At 39.6% G+C, this 20,787-nt stretch overlaps 2 protein-coding genes across 2 annotated transcripts; one reads left to right on the forward strand and one right to left on the reverse strand.

Moving 5' to 3' along the window:
- Nucleotides 1-6: 6 nt before the first annotated feature.
- On the reverse strand, nt 7-9,991 carry LOC139649164 (protein mono-ADP-ribosyltransferase PARP14-like; the record flags this gene model as incomplete). Its single annotated transcript, XM_071525493.1, has 16 exons — nt 9,805-9,991; nt 8,772-8,965; nt 8,660-8,687; nt 8,388-8,564; nt 7,219-7,458; nt 6,748-6,981; nt 3,933-6,001; nt 3,668-3,767; nt 3,466-3,567; nt 3,273-3,335; nt 2,393-2,569; nt 1,438-1,628; nt 1,179-1,227; nt 955-1,059; nt 578-640; nt 7-135 (listed from the first exon to the last, which is right to left on the reverse strand). Coding segments are annotated over exons 1-16 (4,093 nt in total), but the record flags the coding sequence as incomplete, so codon positions are not given.
- Nucleotides 9,992-10,074: 83 nt separating this feature from the next.
- Nucleotides 10,075-17,112, forward strand: nmi (N-myc (and STAT) interactor). The gene is made up of 10 exons (XM_071525494.1): nt 10,075-10,205; nt 10,298-10,339; nt 11,469-11,534; nt 11,684-11,842; nt 11,992-12,108; nt 12,255-12,417; nt 13,397-13,503; nt 13,770-13,956; nt 15,042-15,145; nt 16,335-17,112. Exons 2-10 carry the CDS (start codon nt 10,301-10,303, stop codon nt 16,536-16,538), a joined length of 1,146 nt encoding a protein of 381 aa, XP_071381595.1. The 5' UTR covers nt 10,075-10,205; nt 10,298-10,300; the 3' UTR covers nt 16,539-17,112.
- Nucleotides 17,113-20,787: the final 3,675 nt, after the last annotated feature.

Genomic DNA, 20,787 nt, shown 5'->3' on the forward strand with positions numbered 1-20,787 from the left:
CCTCGCAGCGTTGCAGCACGTTCGTCACCCGTACGGAGGCTTCTGCGGCAGAATGTGGCCCCAACATATGGATGATGAAGTCGCACTGCAGGGCTCCGCCACCAGTCACTCCTGCATCGGGGTGCTTCAAAGGCCCTTCACAGACAACCAGAGGGCACCAACCACATCGTAGCAAATTTACTTATAGTGCATTTTACGTAGAAACATAACAACACACTTTACGAAGACATTAAAAGTGCTAAGTGTTGCATTTTTAAACATCATATCATTGTCAAATTAACTGTAATACCTTGGTATAATTACTATAAACAAATGAGACTGTGGTGGAGACGACTGGCAGCCTCTATCTGACAGCAGTGGTATTATTAGTGCTAGTGTTTCTCCAAATTAAGACCACATTTCTCATAAACCCTGTTGCTTAATGTGGTAATGATTTATTGATGTTAAAATGCTACACCTTTAAGTGCATCTTTAAGGACAGCATAGTAGACAGTAAATGAGGGTATACTGTAGCTATAATAATCATTAAACCATTATACAGCACACAAAAAGAACAAAACAACGGAACAAAACTCACGAATGTTTTTGCATTCTTGTTCGACTGCAGCCCCGGCTGCACTTAAAATGGCCGCAGAGACACCTGAGAAGACAAACACAGCCTAATTTCAGCAGGGTTTTTGTTGTGTCACATTTAAATGTCACGTTAGATGGTAAGCACACCAGAATCAAGATAAGATAAAATAAGATAGCACTTTATTGATCCCTTTCAGGAAATTCAGGTGCCACAGCAGCAATTAGCGGAACAAGGAAATCAAGTACAGTAAGGTAATAAAATAAAAAAAACAGGTAATGCACATAATATAAAATTATAGAGAGAGTACAAATATATACACACATTTATTCAGGTAGAAAGTTTCTTTGGGTCGTGTGCATACAAGAAAGTAGTACACCAACCTCCTTTTAAGTTGATGTCAGCATTGGTAGTGTTCACAATGCCTTTGACCGAGTCTTTGGTAATGTCACCCTTCCTCACTTCAATCCTGACACCTTGGATTTTAACTAGAGTGGAGTGGTAAGGGGAAATACCAAACAGGGGATTAATTCACCCAAACACATTCATGGGTAAATCAGGATGATGGTCTCTTTGAAAAAGTGATATGACCAAAAATGAATCAAACCTTGATTTGAGGGTAGACCAGACTTGGTCCTTGTTGATGGTGCACTCGCCTAGACAAAATAATGGCAGAGAATTTGTTATCATGAGGCATTCCAGAAAATACAAAATAAAACAAGCTGGTAATAAAAATGCCACAAATTCATAAATAAAAGGAAATAGTGTGGTGAATCTGATGAAATACTTTTAAATATTTTAAATTTGAGTTATGAGTTAAAAAAGCAGGTTTAATCATTAATATAGTATAGTGAATGTGATTTTACTTGACTACGAGTTTTCTGTGTCTGTGTCGTATTCCTCTTGTTCAAAAAATTCTTTATGGAGTCAAAAATCCTGTCTTCAAAGGCCACGATGAAGATACTTTTAAGGTTTGAGAAGGAAGTCTGTGATGTATGATGTTCCACTCCCTTTAAAATGGCGTGGAGAGACATCCTGGGGTCAATGCTACCTCTTCCTGCCAGGGTATACAACAGTGATCAATATCAAAGAAGGAAAAGTGTTGTGAAACAAATTCATTAAATTCAGAAAAACTATTTAATATTCACATTAACTTGCTGATGAAGCCTCACTGTTTGCTTGTCCTGTGTTTGGGGTTGCATACTTAAAAGATAAGGCTGGTGTTTTTTAATGCATTGCTTACCATCAACAAATCCTATGAAAATAATAAAATTAGCAATGATTTTGTTTTGCCAACAAGTCTCGTCCATGTAGACGGTCCCCAATGAAGCCATGTCCCAGCAGCCATAGAAATCCATTGTATAAAAAAAACGATTAAAAACACGTCACAGAGCCATGCTGCTGCTCTGGGCAACATATTTCATCATCGCGATGCACCGGGCCGGCCGACTTTTTCCTCAAACAACTTAATAAGTTGTAAACACTTTGCGATCTCAGGAAAGTAGTTCCCGTAGCACCGAAAATAGTCCCTGGCGTAATGAAGAATTTGTTCCCACTTTTCATGGTAGCAGTTAGCGGTTTTTAAAATTGAAAGTATGTCTTTGTGAGCTGTATTTAAAGGTTTTTAGCTTCCGGGTGACGGCTAAAAACCGTACATGGGAAGTCAGAAAGTAACGGGAGCAGAGCAAACGCATTGTTGATTTTGTCATTTTCATAGGATTTGTTGACGGTAAGCAATGCATTAAAAAACACCAGCCTTATCCTTTAAGATGTGGGCACTCATCCTACAGTAAGTAAGATCCACCAAATGACATATATTACCAGTGCCAATCGTAGGAATAGCCACTGTGGCAGCCTTTTTACTGTCACACAACTGAAGGACTCTCTCTATGGAAGCGGTGATATCAGCGGGGGTTTTAGGTCCAACCATCTGAGCTATGTGTTTGCAGCTCAGGCTGCCGCCACCAGTGAGCACGACACCATCAACCTTCTGGGGACCTGGGAAACACAATGTTAGAAATGTATAGACACTGAGACCCAGATTCACTAAAGGTTTGTGCAGGGAAATGTGCACCAAAATGACCAAATCAGAGAGCCATGCTATTCACTAACTGTGCAAGATGAGTGGAAAGATGTGAAATAGCACTGCTCAGAAAATAAAGCCTTTTAGCACCTGCCATGGTCATGCATATGTTAATTATTTTACCCACATCATATTCATTTATAAGTGAGGCCATGCAAATCAAGACAGTGCCCGATTCCCTAACAAGTCTTCACAGCACCAACTCCCCCAAATTACTGTAGCACATATAATATCCTTTGAAAGGTGATGTAAAGACTTTGCTCAAAAAGAGCAGATCAGAGAATGCTCCAATTATAAAGGGGTTTTAGGGGTGCAAGGGTGCAAGGGTGCCAGCCTTGGTGGATTAGTTTTACAGTTCAAGCAATCTGCACTTGGTGATGAAGGGGGCTATTTGCTTGAGCAGTGCTCCTTTTGAGGGGTTGGTTGCAGCAAAATTTGATTAGCATAAATATATTTGTGAATAAGACAAAAACTCTTCTCTCAAGCACCTGACGTGCAAAAAAAGCGCCCTCACAACACAATCTTAGTGAATCTGGACGACAGTGGTATAGCTGACTCCAGACAGAGAAAACCATCAATGGGATTACTAGAAATGTCACTTTGAGCTAGTTTCCCTACCATGTTTCTTGCATTCATCCACAACAGATTTTCCTGCTGCTTTCAGGATGGCTCCAGACACACCTGTGGGAAGCAATGTGAGAAATGAAATCTACATTCTCAGATGAACTAAATCCAGTGGGGAAACAAATGAACGCAAATGCTGACTTAGAACCAAGAACACTTACAACTTCCATCTAAATACGATATTTACCAGAGTTCAGATTTAGATTCTGGTTGTTAGAATTCACAATGACATCCACTGTCTCCTTAGTGATGTCTCCTTTCTTCAGAATCACAGAGACTCCACCTATCACTGATATTAAAAAAGAAAAAAAAAACAGGATGACCTATGTAAGCATGACCTCACTGGCCCTCTATTATAGTAATGTTTCAGTGCTGGTTAAAGAAATTACCTTTGATGTTTGTGTCTGGTTTAGGCGGTAGCAGTGGAGCTGAGGCAGTGTGTGAAGGAGTTGCTGATACTGTGTTTGGTGAAATGGTTTGACGATAACCCTGTTTAATAAAACAGGAGGGGAAGAAACACTTGACTCTATTATCACGATAACTTCTTTGAATGCACAAACCTATCAAGGCATGCAAATCAAAAGCAAAAACTTGGCACATTATATCTGTACACAAAAACTTGTTAAATTGGATTGATATCAAAGTCTAACTTACCATGCCTTCAAGAGTTGACTTGAATTCTGCTACTACCTTGGCATCAGAGTCTATCACATAAATGTCTGTCAAGTCCCTAAGGCCCATAGTAATAAATTTCCGGATTCCCATAATAATTGCCTCGCAGCTTTCCTTTACAGGAAAACCAAAGGTGCCACATCCCATTGCTAGCATGCCTATGGAGGCACACTGGTTGTTGGCTGCATTCACAAGACTCTGAAGGACTGATGCCTGTAGGTAGGTTGTGTGGAGAGTTGAGGAGTCCTTCCCCCAAATTGGAATTACTGCATATACAAGATTCTTGGATTTGAGGTTGCCTGGGTTGGTCAAGACCACATCTCCTGCCATAAGACTCTGCTTCTCCTTCCGGAACTTGTCAATCACCTTCTTAATCTCTGGCCCTCCAAACTGTAGGAACTGTTGCGCAACAGGGGTGTCAAAGGCCAGGCTGCTTATTGGGCAAATTAAAGCATCTGCTGCTTGCTGGGAAATACAACCCTGTCCAAGGGTCAATGTGACTTTCCCTTCTATATCATAGCTGTATTGCTCATTGTTGATAGTTACTGGCGGTGATAATTGGAGGTTGCAACCCAAAAGTCTAGCTTGAGCCATGAGGATAAGTTGATTCTTCTCCAGGACCTTGGCCTCTCCGGCTTTTGGGTACATGTGCTTCTCTGTTATTATTGTATTTATCCGGAGAGTCACTGCATCTGTGGCTTGTTTGATTTTGTCACTTGAGGCTGTGACTTTTATGGAAGGTGATTCTGGTGTTTTGCAGGGCAATGCAGTGGCACCCAAAGCCTTGAGGACAGGGTCCTCTGACAGCTTCATGCAAGTCTCAACAAAGTTCAGCTCTGGCGCGGATTTCAAAGGCACATCTACTGTGACTCGCTTCTTGTTTTCCAGGTATTCCCTTATCTTGCGCAGCACATCTGTCACCACATTAGAGAATCCACATACTGCAATCTTTTCCCCTGATGGTGTGATGCTAATTCTTTGATTGTTCTGTGTGGATTCAAGATCTCCTTTGAGCGCAGCCAAAAACTGTTCCCACTGGCCACCCCTGGTTACACTTACTTGTTCTCTAGAAATTTCAATGACTTCATCTTTGACGATCTCCTTAAGTTTGTCTTCAGCTCTGTCAATGTCAGCCTTATGCGCAAGGACTTTGAAGGACTCCTCACCAGCGAACAACACAGCCATTATGTTGTCTTGAGCAAAGTGATCGCTTTGTAGTTTCTTCAAGTCAAGTGACTTCAAGAACTTCACCAGATGAAGGGACAGATCAAGCTTTCTGGAAACTACGTCATCTTGGGCTTTTTTGATGATCCTCTCTGCTGTGTTTACTGTATTCTTCAGGCCCTTTAGATATATCGTAAAGCTTTTGTCGTCTTTGGATAGTCCCACATCATCTATCAATTTGTCGGATACAATATCCAAGATGAGATCTAGCTCTTCCTTTGAGTTCAGGTCGATTTTTTTCTCTACTGTATCTCTCTTTATTTGGAGGTCATCGCTGGTCTTTTCCGCCATGTTTCTGACCTTTTCCACAAGTGTCTTCACTTCAGCTTGCACTCCAACCACCACTATCTCAGAGGTGCTGATGTTGAAAGAGATGCAGGCATTAGGTATGTTGAGTTCAAGGCAACTTTTCTCAATTCCTTGCCAAACCTCTCCCTCAATCGGTATACGTTTTTCCATATATTTCCCGAGCTGGGTTTGAGCCTCTCTTCGCGCGTTCCTCTCCCAGGAATGGCCCTGTCGGAGCACGCCCAAGGACTGCTTGTCCACGGACATGTTCAGTTCCATCTGAGGGGGTTTGGCATCCATCTTTATGGAAACGCTAGCATGGACCTTTTTAAGTGTGGATGTGAACTCCTGTTTGTGGAACTCGTTGAGACTGAGAAATCTGAGGAGCTCTGTGCTGACAGGAATGACTGCATTAGTTGTGATACTTGGCTGGAAGGATGTTTGTCCTGTCAAAGCTTTCTGCAGCCTAGAGTAGAAGAGCTGAGCAATGAGCTTCTCTCCAGCCAGAGTGTGGTTGTGTTCTGCCACCCTGTGTGCAGCTGCAACAGGAGATGAAAAAAATACAGTTGTTAGAAAACCTATGCTAAATTACAGCAAGAATCTGTGCCTGATTCGGTATAACAACTACTGTAACTGTTGTGAATTTGTCATAGTGCTGCCCCTACAGGGTCTAGACCCAACTGCACCCAATTGTCCCACTCTCCTGAGAAACTGGTGGACAAGTGAGACTTTTGCACTGCAGCCTCTCATTCACCACTTCTCCCCCAAGGTGGACACATACATTCCTAAAGCTACATAAGTGATTGTCAAATACCATTTGGAATGGAAAGCATTATGGTAGTATCAATAAATTGACTTTGAATTGCATCTCTGACGTTCATTGTTAGGTGGTCAGCCGTCTAATATCATCTTGGATTACAGTGTAAACCATGTATTAATTGTTGTGCTGTAGTAAATCACATTATAGAATAGCTTGGTGTGCAATGTCCAAGTGTGGTCCTTTCAAAGTGTAATGGTTTTATAAGTCAAAGTCATTCTGTGGAATATTTAGCTCCAATAATTTGATTGGTCATGACCAATTCATAAGTAATACCAGCCGTCTCCAGTTATTGTGGAACAAAAAAGCATAATGAGTGACGCGAAGTAGAAAGTGAGTACGTTTTTCTGTGTTTGAGGTTTGGTGAAACCTTTTACCTCATTGCTACAAACCAATACTTTAATTTCTGTAACAAATCTATAATACTATTTCATCAGTAAGAAAAACATAACCTTTCAAACAACTTACCATCACATTGCTCAAACGTTATGATGACGCTCTTGTTTTTGCTGACCCAGATGAGCGTCTTAATCTCACCCCCTCTGCTTCTTCTATTAGAGAAGTACAGGGTGAGGGCCTCCTCTGAGATTTGACTCATGTTTCCTTGGACAAGAACAGAGTCAGTCAGCTCCAAACGATGAGCCCCAATCTCTTTCTCCTGGAACTTCTTGGTGGAGCACTTCTTCAGGAAGTGGCTTACATCTGTGGACATGAAAATTCAAGTCAGTATACTATACTATACTTAAGATATTCCATCAACTTGGGGGACTGGGGGTCACTTTTTAAAAAATGTCACTTGATTCAAAATTCCCTATGATTACATTGAAATTCTACTAGCATACTGAATCTTCATATAAAGAGGCAAGTGTAATCATGTTGTCTTAATTATGTTAATTGATATTAGGAATTGTTTTATGTATATGTCTTATGTATACCCACCAATGTCCTGACTGAAGGTGACCACTATACTGTCTCCATCATCAAGGGTCTCCAAGGCGTGCTCAGCCCCCCGGCTGCAGCTGCCGATGTACACAGAGACAAAGCTGTGTATGCAGCTGTCATCAAACCCGCTCAGGACGAACCGTCTGGGGTCCAGCTGCCCCTCCGCAGTCTTTACCTTGTAGACCTCCACTGATATCCCATGGTCATGCACCTTCTTGGCACAGACTTTCTCCATGTCTGCAAGGGAAAACGGCATCTGACTATTTAGTCTTTGCTGTGAGAATGGAAGATAATGGAATTACAAGGTGGACATTTTTGTGTCTGGGTGACTTGCTAGTGATATGAACAGACAGAATTAGATGTTTCACAGGATGAACTAAGCCAATGTTCAATTCCCTTATTAACTCATACTGCAACTAAGTGATAGGTTATACCACTATAGACATAATAACATGTCATCTCTGTATATTGTAATATATAAAAGACCAAAGAAAAGGGAGAGGATAATGTGAATAATGTCAATTATTATTCACAGAAAGGATTATAAGCTTTAAAATAAATTGAACATGAAACATGAAAAAATCAATTGAAATGAAGGTTTTATATTTTTCAAAATGTAATATCATTGACAAAAAGCCTAATGCTATATAAATTGATTTTCATTTGCAAAATGTTCTAGTGTTGTGTTTTTTGGTTGTTGTGGTATCTTAATCGAAATAATCAAAAACTGTAAAATGATTTCCAGTATTTTAACAGCGGGTGCCAGACTGCATAACAGATTCAAAATAAATAAAATAATAAATTAAAATAAATACATTTAAAAAAAAAAAAAAGGCTAGGCACCCTAGATTTTTTTTATATAAATGTTGTCTTAGATGTTTATTTGTTTTCTGCATTAGTGTGTCAGACTGCTTTATAGATTTTTGTTTTTTATATTTAGAAACTTTTAATTCCATAATTTTTGAAAGCATCTTTGCTTTACAGAATTTTTTTTACATGTGCCTAAGACTTTTGCACAGTAGATACAGTATATAGTACATATAGCAATATAGTGTTGTTGCACCCTGGAAAGTACATTTTGTATTATTTTCACCTAGTACCCATGCAGTTATTGCACAGGTCAATACTGAAATAAGGCCAATGTAAAAGAAAGTATTTTTATTTACCTGACTTATTGGACAGTTGGAGGATCCAGGTATTTTTTCCATGTTTAGTAAGAATGGGTTCTGAGGCGGTTTCTGAGGCAAACTGTTCGAAATACATCCGAAGGAAGTCTTTCATGTGCTCACTGGTGACGAGCAGTGAGAGTGCCTGTGCATGTGTGTCCTCATCCTCCACAGTATCTGAAACCAAATATTGGAGAACGGTTCTAAAACAAGCCTTCATCCAATCTGTCATTGCTATGTGGATGGAAATATTCAGGGAAAATCTCTCTTACCTGCGACTGCTGGAGAGGATGTGACTGGCTGTAACACCAAAGACAAATGAGGTTAAATCCACAACATCATCATAAAAAACTAAACTGATTGGACAGAAAGTTAAATGATAACCTTTTCTCCAGTAGGCTTGTTGTTTGCAGACTTCCACAGGCTGATCTTCTCTTTGTCAGGACGAGGTAAAACTGGCGGTTTCTTCTTCACCTGTGCTTGGACATCCTCCGCCAATTTCACTTGAACCTCCACCAACCCAAATGGCTCTTTGAAATCAATCTGATGCTTTCCTTTGTCCAAAACCCTCTGCAGAGCTAGAGAGGAAAATGACAAATCTATCAACCTCAATCCCTCATGCAAACGGACTACAGTGATCTTATAATACATCTGGATAGCATACACAGAGTGAACTTGTTGTATCTTACCTATTTAATCAATGTTTAGACTGATGGAATAAATGTCTTGACTTTTTAGGGTCTTAGGTTAGTCTTAGGTGTTCTGTAGGTTGTGTTACTGTATAATACATGCACTTTTTCAAATCTAGACTAAACATATACTTTACATACTATCTGCTTAGTGTCTGGGCCCCTACTCTCAAGCTTCAGATAGCTTATCAGGGTGTCCCATTTCACATATCTCCATTATGTCTCATATGATTGTACTTGTATTTTAACTGATTTGTGAATAAACTGAACTGAACTGAACTGAAATGAAAGAATACTTAAGCTAAGGTTTGCATAAGCTGATTACCATGTGTACATGTTTTTGTTTTTTTTCTTTGCTGTAAATGGACGATGAATTTTACTTTGTTTGAGATAAGTTTGAGATAAGGAAACTAAAAGAATATTAGACATCCAAAGGTCCCCTCCATCACACACACACACACACACACACACACACACACACACACACACAAGCACACACACACACACACACACACACCGCTACTTCCGTATAAAGTAGGCTACAACAAGTCACTGAAACCCCACTGTAGAGTACCACTGAAACACTATAAGTCCATAGGAATATTATAATGAGACCATGACATCTCGAATAATTATTTTGCCTCCTTCCACGAAGCCATATTTGGATGCTATATTACATATTACATATTTATATGATGATACATGTTGACAGACGACCTTCGTATTACCTGCATCGTCGAGGTAGACAAGCAGAGCCTTTCTTTTATCAGTGGGATCCTCGCGCAGCTCCAAGAGCTCTCCTCCGGACCTCCGTTTGTTTTTGAAGTACAACTGTAATCTGGCACTCACTCGGTCCAGGTCGTCCGGTAGACCCTCCAAAACGAGACTTTTCCCCGACATTTTAGGAGAGAGACACCTGCCGCCACATCTGTAGCCTGCCTATCCGCGCGAGTATCATTGCAAACGGGATTGTGACACATGTCGTCTGGAAAATCCCCGTGTAGTTTCAAGTTTCACTTTTGATTTCAGCCCGTGTCGTATCAGCAACACCAGCCGTGAACCGTGAGGATTTGCTCATTTGAAAGCGCATTTGCTGGGTAAATAAACAAACAACAAAACACAAACACAGGTAAGACTGTAGACTAATAATTATTAATACCCCGACTGTCGTGTTTTTCATCTCTGAATCGTTTTTAACTTAGTTTCGTTTTCGTCAAACAGGCCATGGCTGACTTGAGCAATAACACCCTGATGAATGGCAAGGTAAGGAATATGCTGCTGTTGTTTTTTTTATTTTTGTCTTTTGAAAAGTTTGGGCATTATTTATCGCCTAGGGAATGCTCTATATATGCAACGGCTTCTCCGATTAAATGTGACGGCGTGGGTCCATTATCGGACACAGGTTTGCAGTCTACTTCCTCCATTTTGTCAGTAAAACCGCAATCAGCTGTAAACATGTAGGCTATCGTTCGTTTGACGCACATATCAAACATTCGAGTCCATTATCGGACAGCTATGCTAGGTCAAATTCAAGTTCATTTATTTATATTTCCCTTTTCACAAGCATGTCTCAAAAGACTTCACAGAGAATGAGCCTAACTAGATCTAACTGATAACAACAATAGAACAGAACGATTAAATACATTTTTTCGTAGCTAATCCATTCTAATGTTGTTGTTTTTTTTCACTTTCACTTCCCCTTTCTTCCACAATTATTATTTATTTGCTGGAATATATAATGAACACTAATATAAAACTGACTTGATATTCCAAAATAAGTGTGTATCCCTACAAAACGTGGCATTTGCATTGGTTAACATGTTTAAAGGAGGTGGTATCATTTGCTTTTTCAGCAGTTTTATATAATTACCTGCTGTGTACCTGTTAAGTTTTTTTCAGTAAAAATCGTTTAGTTATAGCTTTAGCCATTCACTTCGCAGTTTCACACCTACAAGAAAATAGTTTGTTTTACATAAGCAGCGTCTTATGCTAATGAGTTACTGCTCTGATTGGCTGGCCATTCTGGAAGGCCCGCCCTCCTCTTATTGTTGGTCTGATTGGTTGATTTCAGACAGTTCAGCGTCTACATAGAAACTGGAGCAAAATCTGACTTGGCTCGTACATGGGGGCGTGTTTTATAGTTGGTGACTGTGGGGAAATGGCATAGTGATATGATTCAGTTTTTTTACTGTGATTACTTCACACCTCCAAGTACCAAAATCAACATAAATACTAAGAATTGCCACATCCTAGAATACCCCCCCTTTAAGTACCGTGGTCTGACTTCAGAAGCACGTCAGAGTGGCGTGTCCAATAATGGATTAGCAGATAGCTGTCCGATAACGCATTCACGTTACATTAACAGTGAATGGTAATTCCTTGTTCTCGTCAGATGGACGGTGGTTTTGAGGAAGACGGAGAACTTGCCAAGGCCAAGAGAGAGCTGGAGACATGGAGGGTAGGCTGTTTTTTTTTAAATGATTAGGATTACACAATCGGACTGTACCTAGTTCAAACCTGAACAAGTACATTTTTTTTTTTTTTCCTCTTTGGGCTATTCTTTCTGAATTCTTATTTTAAGTGGTAACATCCCTCTATATTTTAAAGGCAAAAGTGGAGAAAGCTGATGATGTGAAAGGTAGGCTGCTTCTGGAAAAACATGCTGAAGATGAAGCCAAGAAGAACGCCCAAAAGGACATGACAGCTCTTAGCAAAAAGGAAGAGGAATGTAAGAGAGAATTCAATGAAACCATGGAGGGGATACAGGTAGAGACAGCTACTCTCATTCCTATAACCTACACTTACACACGCCTATAACAACTATAGTGGAAATAGGTTAAATTAGATGAAATAACAAATAACAATGCATTATTGTAATACTACATTATTGAAATTTTTTTTTTTCTTTTCCATAGGTTGAAATCCTCCAGCTTGAGAAAGGTAACCAGCATTTGATGGACAGACTGAAGAAATACCAGGCTGAACTAGAATCTAAAAGAGCTGAGGCCACTAAACTAAAGCAGAAATTCAAGGTAGAAAGAAAGTTAACTCTGCAGCACTTTTCACATTTGACCTCATTTGAGAATTCAACAATAGTAGCTATTGACTCAATATATATTCTACTGTGAAATAGTCTCAGTTGGAGCTTGTTATTCAGTTTGTTACGACATCTTTCCAGATTTATGCCCAAATCCTGGACACCAAGGTGAAGTTCACGGGTCGGGAGAGAGAGGAGAGCGAGCACAGCGGTCATAAAATCCAAGGAGTGTTCACCATCAGTCAGAGACCTGCTGTGCTTCTCCGGGGAGGACAGGCACTCATCACCTTCGAAGAGGAGAAAGGTACGGACGGTTTCCATATGCTGTGATACAATACGATGCATCACAACTCTTTATTATTCGTTGTGAGGCAAGTAGTTCAAGGCTGGCTGGGTGTGTCCAAGACACAGATATTAGATGGACAATTTATGATAAAAGTCATACCATAGCTATTACTTTCATGTACCATAGTAGAAAAGTTGACCTTGTTGTATTTTACTCTGTACTACTTTTGTATTTAACTATTTAATACTTCTTAGTATTAAACTTAGTATGAGTATTCTTGTGCATTCTTTCAAGGAGTTGAGAAATGTGCTCCTCGGCTGAGATAGTGAGGAGACATTTCACCTCTCTTGACTCAGGTTTGCCCTCAGTTCATTTTGTTATTCTAGGCTTTGCAAGCATGAGTAACTGCTGGCAACGTCCATCTCCCTATACCCATAACCCCTTGTGTTTTGGGGTAATTTCCTGCGGATTACGTTCTCACTCCTAACGAACCACACCACTGTTCTCTAGAATAATTCAAATAAACCTCTGCAAAAATCTACATACTTGTGTATGACTTGAACATGTTCAAGGGTTTATATACCTTTATATTATGTTAGCCTTATTATAGTGTACTGCCCACTTCTACACTGAATATCTTCTACACCTCAGCTGGGTGTCAGATACACCCACATTGACATATTTCAGTTCACTGCTTATTGCATTGTATCCCAGTATTTAGCTAGTGTACAGTACCTGTCCTTGGAGCATCCTGGTACATACACTGTATATAAAGTAGGTGTAGTGTGTTCAGGGGAACTCTGGCAGTTTTGCATCAGTGCCGATGACTGAACCAGAGCGCACTGATCGCTAGGTGGCTCCCAAGCCCAACCTGTTACCTGCTGCCCCTGCAAGGCTGTATGTTGTGATATTTTTCATCTTTTGATATGATTTTATCTTTTCTGTGCTCTTGTTTGTTTTTGTTTTGTTTATCTCTTCTATCTTCTCTCTCTTCTAGTGGCTTCTCAAATCCTGAAGATGCCCAAGTGCTCTGTGTCTTGTGACAAAATGAATTTGGATGTGAAACCAAAAATGCTGACCCTGGAGCCCTCTGTGAAGTTTGAGGTACGATAAGATAAGATAAGATAAGATAAGATAAGATAAGATAAGATAAGATAAGATAAGATAGCACTTTATTGATCCCTTTTGGGAAATTCGTGACAGTACATTATGACAGTAAGAATGTCCTTTAACCTTGAAGAGACTGAAGACCATGCTATCCACCTTTTAATTTATGCTCTTGATGTGGATGGATGTTTTTATGAAAACAAAGCCTGAAACTGTGATGTTGGTTCAACACTCCCCTCTAACCCCTGTATACTGCACTGCAGATCCACCTTGATGTTTTCAGGAAGGAGCTCACGTTCTCCAACGCCCCGCCTGCCATGCCAGAGGAGCGAATGAGGGACCGACTGGAAATGAGCTTCTCCAGGCCCAGCAGAGGGGGAGGAGAGGTGGAGAGAGTTGACTATGACAAGAACACTGGGACGGGCCAAATCACCTTCCTCCACACTGGAGGTACAGCTCCAGTGTGTGTGTGTGTGTGTGTGTGTGTGTGTGTGTGTGTGTGTAAGCGCGTGTAAGCGATACCTTGGTGCAGAGGTGGGGACTCGAGTCACATGACTTGGACTCGAGTCAAACTCAAGTCACAATTTTAATTACTTGAGACTCGACTTGATACATGAAGAGAAGACTTGAGACTTGACTTGGGTTCTGGTGACTTGGGACTTGACTCTGACTTGTACTCTGATGACTTGAAAAGGTTTCTAAAGTCTTGACTTGAGATCTTGTGTTTGTGTAAATGACTTAGATTGAAAGTGATGAGATTTGTTCCAGCAGACGACTGAATTTAAATTCTGTTTTCTGAATTTGTATGGAATGATTGAATTTATTGAAGTTGAAACTGATTATAGAAATCAAACTCATGATGCTCTTACCAAGTAATTATCCTATTGAAACCACATTGCATTGAAAAGTCCTAGATATTTAGTTTTCTTTAAGATATTAAATTGATACTGGACTCTTGATTTGTTCTGACTTGACTTGCTGTTCTACATTTAGACTTGAGACTTGACATTAATGACTTGGACTTGACTTGCACTTGACTTAGTAATCTACATTTAGACTTGGGACTTGAAACTTGTGCCTCAAGACTTGACACTGCAAAGTTGACTTGGTCACACCTCTGCCTTGGTATAATTACCGTAAACAAATGAGAGCATGGTGGAGACAACTGGTAGCCTCTATCTCATACCAGTGGTTAATGGTATTGTTAGTGCTAGAGACCATATTTCCCATAAACCCTGTTGCTTCCAATCCCCCCTCCTCCTCTTTGAAGAGGATAAAGATGTTGAGTGATCTCTCCATCACCCCTTAACTCCTCCCACCATCTGCCATTGCCAGAAACTCTGAAAGCTTTAGCTCTGTTTGCGATGCCCTCTTCCTTTTTTGTGCCATGAAGCAATATCCCTTTGTGCCATAAAGCAATACAGCAGATTTCCCGACAAATCCGACCCGTTGGCACCCAACGTAAAATGCAGTTCACCGCAATAAATGTGTCAAAATTAATGTGATACTGAAAACAACTGTGTGTTTCTGTGTAGTTGCTGAGAACCTGACCCTGAGAGGCAAGTATCATGTGGATCTAAACAATGAAGTCACTGTGCAGGTTGGCCCTGTTTGCGAGTACCAGCTACGGAAGTTTCAGGTAAGACCGAAAAACTGGTTGACCTATCATACACTGAGCACTGCTGTGTTGAATCGAGTCTGATCTAGTCTCATTTATATTCAGTCTAACCTGTAGTTCTGGGATCTGCACTACCTGCACTTTTGCATGATGAGTCAGTGTGTTTTCTCCAAGTCATTGGTTCGTCATAGGGAATCTACAAAGGAATTCCCATTACATTACATTATGTCATTTAGCAGACGCTTTCATCCAAAGCGACTTACAATAAGGGCATTATGTCAACAGTAGTGAAACCAAATGTATATACACGGTCTTCATCAGCTAAGCCTTTTAATAGGAATAAGTAGCATTTGTAGAATCAGTTTTTTGTTTTTTTTTAAGAGTAGAAGGGGAAGAAGGTCGTTACATGATGGGTTAATTCAAGTCAGGTCCAGGTGTAACCACTCTCCCTTTCAGTCTCCAATTCCCTTGCTAACTTTGTGCCGATTTGAATGATCTTTGATCTTTGGTCATTTAAAATGTGGTCAGGTGCAAGACAGTGAAACGGGGAAGCACATGCAGACACAAAAATGATGTGAGCCAGAGCCTTCCTCAGGGTGTGCTGGTGGTGTCTGCTTCCTTTCAGGAACGCACCGCCACCACCTGGTTCAGCAGGTTTTTCCTCACCGCCAGGACTAATAGCACTACTACAAGGATCTATAATCATTTCAAATGTAAAAATATACCTTCCTTGTACATTTAAAAGCTAAGTTCCAATTTAGATCATCACACCTGCCCACACTGTGTCTGTGTCTGTCTGCGGACAAATACATCATGGATAGAGACATGATGATTGGTTGACATACGGCACTTTAATTTACATGTACAAAAGTTGATGATGTTTCATTGTTGCATGTTGAAATATCAAATTCAGCCTAACCTTTTACCAGTTAATAGTTTCATTCAGTATGCATACACACAGCAAGGGAACCCGTGGAAATTAGCTTCAAAGACAATTTGATTTTAGATTAAATAATGTTTCAGAGGAATTAATAGCAAAATATATGTTAATAACCCCATCCATGCCTTCTTTTCATAACACCAGATTTTCTGTGCTGTGTTTTGTGATGTGACTGTTGAACAGAGAAAGTGTCATTATAGTAAAACACATCAAAATGCAAGAACCATCAGTTGAAATAGTTTTCCCTCAATATTCACTGCTTCATCCCAGACCTTCTGCGGTGCTCCGAAGCGCACCATCCTCCTCGATGACGTGGACGATGTGGGAGATGAAGAGGACCTGCAGGACCACCTGGAGATCCACTTCCAGAAGCCCAGCAACTACGGCGGTGAGATAGAGAGCATCAGGTACACCTCCGCTGGAAAGAGACTCCGGGCGTTCTTCTGCGAGGACACAGCTGAAATGGAGGCCTAACTCTGACCAGGTCAACCTCCAAGATGCTTTTGATTAGTTGAGAGAATTATGTAACTTTCATGTAGGCCTAAATTAAAATCAAATCTGTGTTGTCATACTATGTATTCTGCAAATAATGTAATCATGGATATTATAGATACACAATCCTGGTTCTTGTGTTTGTTGACAGGAGTGACTCAAAGCTAACATCATGCCAGGTCAACTAAACTGCAAAATAGATCTTTATTTTTAGTTCACCAATGATTTAAAATTCTGGTTTGGATGGAAATCTACAAGCACTATTATACAAAATGCATGCCTTTTTTCCTGCTTAGCCCTACCACTAGTATCTCTAAGCCTATGGTGTCTATTCATATTGAGCACAGTCAGCATTTTACTGTCTTTGCATTTTAGAAAGCCCGAATAATGAATCAAACACAGAAAATGGGATTTACTGTCTCTATTGTGCAATTACATTGTGTGGATTGTACAATAAAGCCTTATTCTCAAAGTGGGCTATGTGTCTTCTGAATTAATATACAATTATTCAGTTTGTAATTCTCAAAAATCTTAATTATTTGGAGGCATGGACTTGTCTTTTCTGATGAGTTTCAGTACACAAGCTATTGTCTGGCCATAAAAATCTAAGTATACACCATCCACCAATCTCAATTTATTGCGACAAATTAGCCTATCAACATACATATCACATCAATAAATCACCTTTTTTTCACATGAATACATCAATAAAAAGACCAGCATTTATATTTATAGCTTAGATAGGAGTTTTATATGTTATCTCTTATACAAACTGATTTTTATTTATGTGATAAGTGCTGGCCTTTTTATTGATGTGTTAATGTGAACAATAATGATTTATTGATGTAATAAGGATGTTGATAGGCTAATTTGTTATGTTGACTGACAATTGTCCTGCACCTGTTGACAATGACCTACAGCTGGTATCATTTCCATGTTTGATGCTTTGAAGAAGGTCTATGACAGAAACGTCGCAATAAATTGAGATTTGCAAGTAGATGGTGTCCAAGCCTCATATACTTCTGTTGCTGTTTTTCTCCCAGCACCCAAGACTGAAACTGTCAGGTGTGCAAACTTTATTTTATTATGGCCTTCAAAAAATCTGCAATAAAAAAAACAATATATATACAATGCAGTGCCATGGTGATGGAGTTGACCGTGTGTCCTGAAAACAAATAGAAAATGTCTGGAAGGATGCTTGCATAAGGTTCTTTTTTTTTTTTTTGTAAATTGGCTATTGCTGTGTATGATAAGGGATGATCATACACTAGTTCAAGTTAAGCACAGTATGTCTTTATCAATTGGTATTATAATGATATAATAATTATATAATAGGAGACAATATTGACATAAACCTAGAATGAAGATTCTATTTATATATTGATTATATGTGTTCAAATGTGCATATATGAATTATATGATTATGGTATGAATGTGCATTGGATGATACAACATATATATAAAGATATAACATTTATTATATTTTGTGTAGAGTACTTAATATTATACTGTATTATTTATGTAATATATACTGTATGGCAAATGTGCATCTTGAAGAATAAGGTGAGGGGTAGACATTATCCTAATTAATGGCTGATGCATTTTAAATAACAAATGATATAAGCCATATAGATATGAGCCATAATGGTCATGTGATAATGGTCTTCCCACACTCACTTCCCACACTTTATGGTATCAACAACTTACTAATAGGAGGAATGTGTTGAAGAAATGTTCCAAGACTGCTGTAAAGTAGTATATTACCGTAAAAGTAATATGCTAAAAAAAATATTAAAATATATATTTTTTGTCTGTAAGATCGATAGACATAAATATAAGAAATATGAAAATGAATATGAAATGAAACAGGACAGTCAGTTCATTTCTTCTTGCTGGTACGTTTTGTCTGTGCTTTCTTCTTCCTTCTGAATATGTTGAAGAGCCAAGAGAAGCTGGTTTGACCTCCTGGATTAGGCTGGATGGAGGTCTGACCTCCAGAGTCTGGTCTTTGCCCACAGGACGTCTGCTGCTTTGGTCTCATGAACCAGAAAAGTTAGGACCTCATCCTCTGTAGTTCATGGCCTCCTCGATGGGTGGAGGTTTATCAGCCTGGTCTTGTTCTTCTTCCTCCTTCGAGGAACTGCATTCTAGCAATATTCCACTTAGTTTTTTTATTCGGCACTTGGCCGTCATGAAAACCTGAATATAAACTAATCACCAAGATCAGATGCAGCTGGACGAGTTTGTAGTGTTCTTGTTTTTACTTTCAATTAATTTGAGTGAGGCCACGAAAATAGTCTGAAACAGCAGATTCAACAGCAGATCCTGCTTTTAAGACAATAAAGCAATCTTGGGTCCATCACCATTTTGCATTTCTATCCTTGCTTTACACTAAAATTTATATTTAAAAATAAAAGTAGATCCGGTCTCCCAGACACGAACTCTCTCTCCTAAATGATATCCCTTCACTATGTTCTCTTCTATCAATAAAAACTAGTCCATACCCAGGGATGCGCGCGCCACAACTCCACGCAAACTTGCCAAAAATGTGCATAAACAGCTTAAATTTGGGAAAATGGAAAAATGTGCAGTTTCAGATTGATTGGCCAACCCACTGAGGAGCAAAATGGATGCAGACAGACATACAGACGGACAGAGTTTTCCTCATTTTAGAGTAGGATGGTATTTGACGAAATTATGTTCTACAACATTGGACCCAAAGTCAATTGAAAATCACAGTAGTGGGATCTGTTGTTGAATCTGTTCACCAACGTGTTAAATGTAACTTTTCAGGCTATTTTCGTGGCCTCATTCAAATGAATGGGAAGTAAAAATCTGAACACTACAAACTCGTTCAGCTGCATCTGATCTTGGTGATCAGTTTATATTCTGGTTTTCAAGGCGGTCAAGTAGCCTACCGTATAACCCCAGTGTTAAAACGAAGTGGAATATTGCTTTGAGTCTGACTCACATTGTATCACTGCCTTATGACTGACAGATCCACTCTGTATCCGCCTCTCATCTGTCAGCTCTGCCTTCCCACCTACTGCACCTACCTCCATCCAGCCCTCCTCCTCTCAAACATGAAAAATACCTCTCCGTCCCTCTCAGTTTGCATCACTGCCTCCATACATTACTTCTCCTCACTACCTGACTGTATCTCTCTCAGTCTACATCTCTCCTGCATGCATGATGCAGCGAACAGGAGAACAGGTTACGATATAACCATTACAGATAGGGGGAAGGTGACAGGGAGATGGGAGTAGGGAGGGTGGGCAGAGAAAAGAAAAGAAGGGAGATAGTGCTAGATCTTTAAGCTGGGCCTCATTTATCAACATTGTGTAGAAAAGGTTCTCTCTTACGAATAAAAGGTAATCTGCCTGGATAAATACCACATGTTCTCTTTCAATTATCTTTATTTGAGCAGTTTGAGAAATGCATATATAATGATATAATGCTCTTTTATAACAGATAAACAAAAGTGCATTGGAAATACATTTTAAAGATATGCATGTATATATGAATATAGAAATAAACAAATAAGAAAAACAAACAAACAAACAAACAATAAAAAAATAAAACAAAGAGAACAATGGGATGGTGATAGGACAACCCTATCACTGCATTATTGGTAACTGAGGTTGTGGCAACACAAAGTTCTACCAACACTCAATGGTAGATTAATAAACAAGGGAAAAAATACAGCCTGTCAGCATGTGTGAGCTGCATTAAATGGTTTAATCTGCAGAGCAGTGAAACAAAAAAAAAAAGTTTGACCTGAAGCCAAAAGAATTATAGTCAACAAGAGGGACATTGCTGCAGCAGGTGGAGGACAGACTGAGACCAGCCTGTCTGATGTGGACCGGCCACCTTGGACCAAACTCTTGCCTCCTGTCGTGATAAATAATTATCATTTGTATATATTTCTCTAAGCCTGCAGGTCCTCCCTGAAGGAGAAGGTGGGGGCAGAGGTCCAATAAAACAACAACAAAATCTACTGGGGCGGGATGAGCTGGGATGGTACCATCTGTTTTTACATTTATTAAAAGTGTCTCCCTAATTTATTATAGAGTATGTGGAAAACCAAAAAAAATAATATTCACCTTCTTTGCCTTTCCTCTATCTATAAATTGCACACTGGCTAAAATGAAACCAGCAGTTGCAGCATAAACAAAATATACTTACTTCCTACTTGTGGCCTCTAGGTGGCGGTATAATATCAGTATCACAA

The sequence above is a fragment of the Centroberyx affinis genome, unplaced genomic scaffold (genome assembly GCF_046629955.1).
Source record: "Centroberyx affinis isolate AG114_WGS23_722 - 3 ecotype Tasmania unplaced genomic scaffold, CSIRO-AGI_Caff_v1 ptg001296l_1, whole genome shotgun sequence".
NCBI lineage: Eukaryota > Metazoa > Chordata > Actinopteri > Beryciformes > Berycidae > Centroberyx > Centroberyx affinis.

Excerpts from the sequence above, each read along its gene's own strand:
- nmi (XM_071525494.1), top strand. The coding sequence starts at position 10,301 with ATGGCTGACTTGAGCAATAACACCCTGATGAATGGCAAG. Across the intron at positions 11,535-11,683 it reads GAGAGCTGGAGACATGGAGG|GCAAAAGTGGAGAAAGCTGA; the intron begins GTAGGCTGTTTT and ends TATATTTTAAAG. Across the intron at positions 15,146-16,334 it reads ACCAGCTACGGAAGTTTCAG|ACCTTCTGCGGTGCTCCGAA; the intron begins GTAAGACCGAAA and ends GCTTCATCCCAG.